This window comes from Haliotis cracherodii, unplaced genomic scaffold, assembly GCF_022045235.1.
Source record: "Haliotis cracherodii isolate W230 unplaced genomic scaffold, xgHalCrac1.p SCAF_37, whole genome shotgun sequence".
NCBI lineage: Eukaryota > Metazoa > Mollusca > Gastropoda > Lepetellida > Haliotidae > Haliotis > Haliotis cracherodii.
Window position 1 is genome coordinate 2063260 of NW_027266294.1, and position 5438 is coordinate 2068697.

The following is a 5438-nucleotide window of genomic DNA, read 5'->3' on the forward strand; positions in this document are numbered from 1 at the left end:
CCGGTAGCTAGGTACAGACAGGATGTGCAAGGCCCAGATGACCACATGTGCAGTGAATCACGGTAGCTAGGTGCAGACAGGATGTGCAAGGCCCAGATGACCACATGTGCAGTGAGGGACGGTAGCTAGGTACAGACAGGATGTGCAAGGCCCAGATGACCACATGTGCAGTGAATCACGGTAGCTAGGTACAGACAGGATGTGCAATGCCCAGATGACCACATGTGCAGCGAGTCCGGTAGCTAGGTACAGACAGGATGTGCAATGCCTAGATGTCCACATGTGCAGCGAGTCTGGTAGCTAGGTACAGACAGAATGTGCAATGCCCAGATAACCACATGTGCAGTGAGTCCGGTAGCTAGGTACAGACAAGATGTGCAATGCCCAGATGACCACATGTGCAGTGAGTCCGGTAGCTAGGTAGAGACAGGATGTGCAATGCCCAGATAACCACATGTGCAGTGAGTCCGGTAGCTAGGTACAGACAAGATGTGCAATGCCCAGATGTCCACATGTGCAGTGAGTTCGATAGCTGGGTACAGACAGGATGTGCAATGCCCAGATGTCCACATGTGCCGTGAGGGACGGTAGCTAGGTACAGACAGGATGTTCAATGCCCAGATATCCACATGTGTAGTGAGTCCGGTAGCTAGGTACAGACAGGATGTGCAAGGCCCAGATGACCACATGTGCAGTGAATCACCGTAGCTAGGTACAGACAGGATGTGCAAGGCCCAGATGACAACATGTGCAGTGAATCACGGTAGCTAGGTACAGACAGGATGTGCAAGGCCCAGATGACGACATGTGCAGTGAGGGACGGTAGCTAGGTACAGACAGGATGTGCAATGCCTAGATGACCACATGTGCAGCGAGTCCGGTAGCTAGGTACAGACAGGATGTGCAATGCCTAGATGTCCACATGTGCACTGGGTCCGCCGGCTAGGTACAGACAGGATGTGCAATACCCAGATTACCACATGTGCAGCGAGTCTGGTAGCTAAGTACAGACAGGATGTGCAATGCCTAGGTGTCCACATGTGCAGCGAGTTAGGTAGGTAGATACAGACAAGATGTGCAATGCAAGATGACCACATATGCAGTGAATCACGGTAGCTAGGTGCAGACAGGATGTGCAATGCCTAGGTGTCCACATGTGCAGCGAGTCAGGTAGGTAGATACAGACAAGATGTGCAATGCAAGATGACCACATATGCAGTGAATCACGGTAGCTAGGTGCAGACAGGATGTGCAATGCCCAGATGTCCACATGTGCAGTGAATCACGGTAGCTAGGTACAGACAAGATGTGCAATGCCCAGATGACCACATGTGCAGTGAGTCCGGTATCTAGGTACAGACAGGATGTGCAATGCCTAGATGTCCACATGTGCAGTGAGGGACGGTAGCTAGATACAGACAAGATGTGCAATGCCCAGATGTCCACATGTCCAGTGAGGGTGTTTTGTCAACGTTCCGCATGCGTCGGTGGGAGGGTAATGATGTGGAGAGGACCCCTATACTGGTCATCGATGGCAATTTGACAGGTGTACGGTACCGTGACCAAGTTATCAGTCCTACCCATGGACGTCACATAACTTTTAAAGCTGGACAATGCCATTGTCCTACTGTCACGTCATGGGATTGTCATGACACCACAAACAGCACTAGCCGTTAAACTTGTGAAGATCAGTGGAAGAGGTGTCTCCCTCTGACCAAGGTCAACATGATCAACTGCTTGAAGTGATATTCCTTCATGTCTATTTCTGGAGTGATCAGCAGAAATGCCTTTCCGAAATACACGTCTAGAAATAATAGTTACTTGATAAAAGCGACCAATGCAAGTGGTTATTGGCAAGATAACGGGGAGTAAGTGTGTGTTTGAGGTGAATGTCGAGTCTGAATCAGGGATACGTTTGAACGAATCACAGGAACGCAGCTGGCTAGGTGTGAACGAATCACAGGAACGCAGCTGGCTAGGTGTGAACGAATCGCAGGAACGCAACTGGCTAGGTGTGAACGAATCGCAGGAACGCAACTGGCTAGGTGTGACCGAATCACAGGAACGCAGCTGGATAGGTGTGAACGAATCACAGGAACGCAGCTGGCTAGTTGTGAACGAATCGCAGGAACGCAGCTGGCTAGGTGTGAACGAATCGCAGGAACGCAGCTGGCTAGGTGTCAACGAATCGCAGGAACGCAGCTGGCTAGGTGTGAACGAATCGCAGGAACGCAACTGGCTAGGTGTGAACGAATCGCAGGAACGCAGCTGGCTAGGTGTGAACGAATCACAGGAACGCAGCTGGCTAGGTGTGAACGAATCACAGGAACACAGCTGGCTAGGTGTGGGTCGGACAGGCACAAGTGAAAAGATACAGATCTTCGCTATTGTTTAGATTACAAAATGTACACTACAATATGCGTGGCGCTGTCTTTGGATGTTTGTTTGTTTATTGGGAGCACTTGTTCTTGTAATGTGAACAGCGCACAATGATTGGTTAGCAATATCGTCCTCATAAAAACACTTTAGTTTAACGTTAAATAACGCTTACCAATCCCCCGACGACCAGCCATTCGCCCAGTTGTGCTTCCACGTCACCGTCGGGCACGCCTTATCTCTGGGTGAAATTTGGAATAACAGCGACAAATCCCTTTCCTTATCCACAAGAAATATCTGCCATAAGCAGAGCCGATTGTACGATTCCGACCATATCATGAGGAAGTGTTTATGAATAACTATCAAATAGAGATGATGCCAGGTGTTCGCGAAAAGGTGAGCGTATCCTGCCCAATCAGTGACACGCGTCACAAACACATACACAGGCAAGTCAAGTGTTCGCCTGAAGAAACATTGGAACGTATGATACAAGTCAAAATAGGGAATTGCATCGGCCATCATTTTTGGCACTGGTGTGTCAAATTTGGAACTCTCCTCCACATTTTTACCATAGCACTGTTTGAAAACTTCACTGAGACCTTGAATGTTGTAACCTTGATAAAACAACTTCTGACCAAGCGTTGCATGATCTTTGAAATCGTGGTAGAAAGAGCAAGTTTGATACAGGTGGCTAAATCAGGTGGTTACACAATGGAAAATCCCAATATACAATTTTATATATTTCATTCAACCAAAATTGACAATTGTGTATATTTTGTATACCCAAAGGATATCCAAGGTTTGTATATATGGATAGATTTTACCACTGCTTCATTCAGTTTCCTTCAGTTGGTTTGTTTGTTGTTGAACGGGGCACTCGGCAATATTTCAGCTACATGACGGCGGTCTGTAAATAATCGAGTCTGGACCAGACAATCCAGTGATTAATATCATGACCATCAATCCACGCAATTGGGATGTAACATGCAGCATCGTCGCCTTTTACGGCAAGCATGGATTGCTAAAGTCTTATTCTTCCCTTCGAGGATGTTTGAGTTGCTGTTGGCATCGACATTTACTACAAATAAATAAATTAAACGGGAAGCTTATAGAGGATTAAGATAAACACAACACAAACACAGCTTACTACACCCACGATTGTTTATATGCTACAGTAATAATACAGATCAAGACACATCTCATTCGTTTATAATTTTCTTCTTTTCTTTCTGCGCCGGTTCAAAACATTGTAGTAATGTGTCTTTATTACTTTTCACACAACAAGTTCAAATCATTTTAACATTTGACATAGAAATGAAACATATGAAAACACTAACGTTATGCTAAAAATAGCGAGATGAACGTTGCTGTGCCACCGACCGGTTTTCGCCATTCATGTTGGTTTTTTTCTGAAATATTCCGTGTACAAAGTTGACTTTAGAAACAACTTTTTCTGTAAAACATTTATAAAAGAGCGGAAAAAGTTCGAATCGATTTCTCTTAATTATAATGCCACGAAAGCGAATCAAAACGGTAAGATAAGACAATCGGATCCGTAACGGGTCAGTACTATTATACTATGTTTGTTTGTTTGTTGTTTAGCGCCGCACTCAGCAATAGGGCTGCAACGATACACCTAGGTCACGATACGATACGTATCTCGATACTTACATCACGATTCGATACGTATCTCGATACGCTACGATACACATAGTGACAAGAGAAGACAAGAGATAAATGAATTAAACTTAGTTTATTAAAATGAAAAATTGAATGAAAGTGAATGAATGTTCATGAGTCAGAAAATATATACTGTAATGAGTATTTTAACTTAATGAATCATCTGCCATTTCCATGTAATGGCTAGCAAACACAAAAGTAACAGTCCTACATATTTGTGAGTTGTGACTAGATAGTAGATTCTAGGAGTAAATACTAAATGTACCAGTGTCCAGTAACTTAAGATTTGCCATTTTCCTGTATAAAGGCAAAAAAAACAATTAAAAACAATTGTAGTAACAGCCATGTTATACACCATTTGAAAGGTCTAATCTTGGTGTTTATAAATATGAAAGTTATGTTTATAACATTATTTAAATAAAACATTGACAACTTAATTAAGTTCGTTGTAAATATACAAAATGTAGGCTAACACATTCATAACGTGGGGATTAAGGACCAAGGAAGCGAAAATTTGACGGTTTGGGGCAAAAATAAGATTTCAAAAGATCTAGATCTACTTATTTCATTTACGTAATTGGAAAATTATTTTAAAAAGAATTATGAATAGTATCACCCATTTCCAGATAACAGCGGCTGTACCCTAAGTAAAATGAAGAAATACCTCCGTTTTCGAAAGCTTCCACGTTCGTGGAAGACTGACATATGACACATCGCTAGAAAGCTTGTTGTTTCATCTACACGCTCGTAACATTGCCTGGAGTCTTTTCGTAGCTATAACATAAGGTTTTATTGGATAAAAAATGGTTCCTAATGACGCTTTCTTGCCGAAATCTGCTACAAGGTTCATGATTGGTCAAATTTGAGCACGTGACCTGAGGCAGGCAATCAAACTACAAATCCTCGTGTACGATGAATTTCAGATTTTTACGAAATATTTTGGTTAAATCGTGTTATTCTGAACGTTTTCAGCAGGAAATCGCGATCTATATTAAAAATATGGAGCTTCGTGGATGTATCATGCTAGGTTACAAGCTGTGACAAAGATTTTTCATGCATATATTTTGGCATTGAACATCGTGTCCGAGCCGAGAATTCGAGGCGCCGAAAGCCGAGATGTCATTTGACTAACATAACACGCGATCGCATGAAAAGATGGAAATAGTTTGACCACTTTAAGATATATTTTTGTTGATTTTATTTATCACTTTGTATAATATACTTAACGGTTTGCTTGAAATGTCTTTGTTTTGCTCTGTTACTTGTTCGATGTGCACCCGTTGTCGAAGCGTGCGTCCGAGAATTATATTTTCAATAACATTGCAGGAAATAGTGAATAACTTTTTAATCTATCGATAAAAAAATGATAAATTGAAATAGAA

At 42.8% G+C, this 5438-nt stretch overlaps 1 protein-coding gene across 1 annotated transcript; it reads left to right on the top strand.

The window, feature by feature from the left end:
- Positions 1-1837: 1837 nt before the first annotated feature.
- On the top strand, positions 1838-2395 carry LOC139477891 (enamelin-like). The gene has a single exon (XM_071260323.1). It carries the CDS (start codon positions 1838-1840, stop codon positions 2393-2395), a length of 558 nt encoding a protein of 185 aa, XP_071116424.1.
- The last annotated feature ends 3043 nt before the right edge of the window (positions 2396-5438 follow it).

Coding starts and splice junctions, on each gene's coding strand:
- LOC139477891 (XM_071260323.1), top strand. CDS start 1,838: ATGCAAGTGGTTATTGGCAAGATAACGGGGAGTAAGTGTGTGTTTGAG.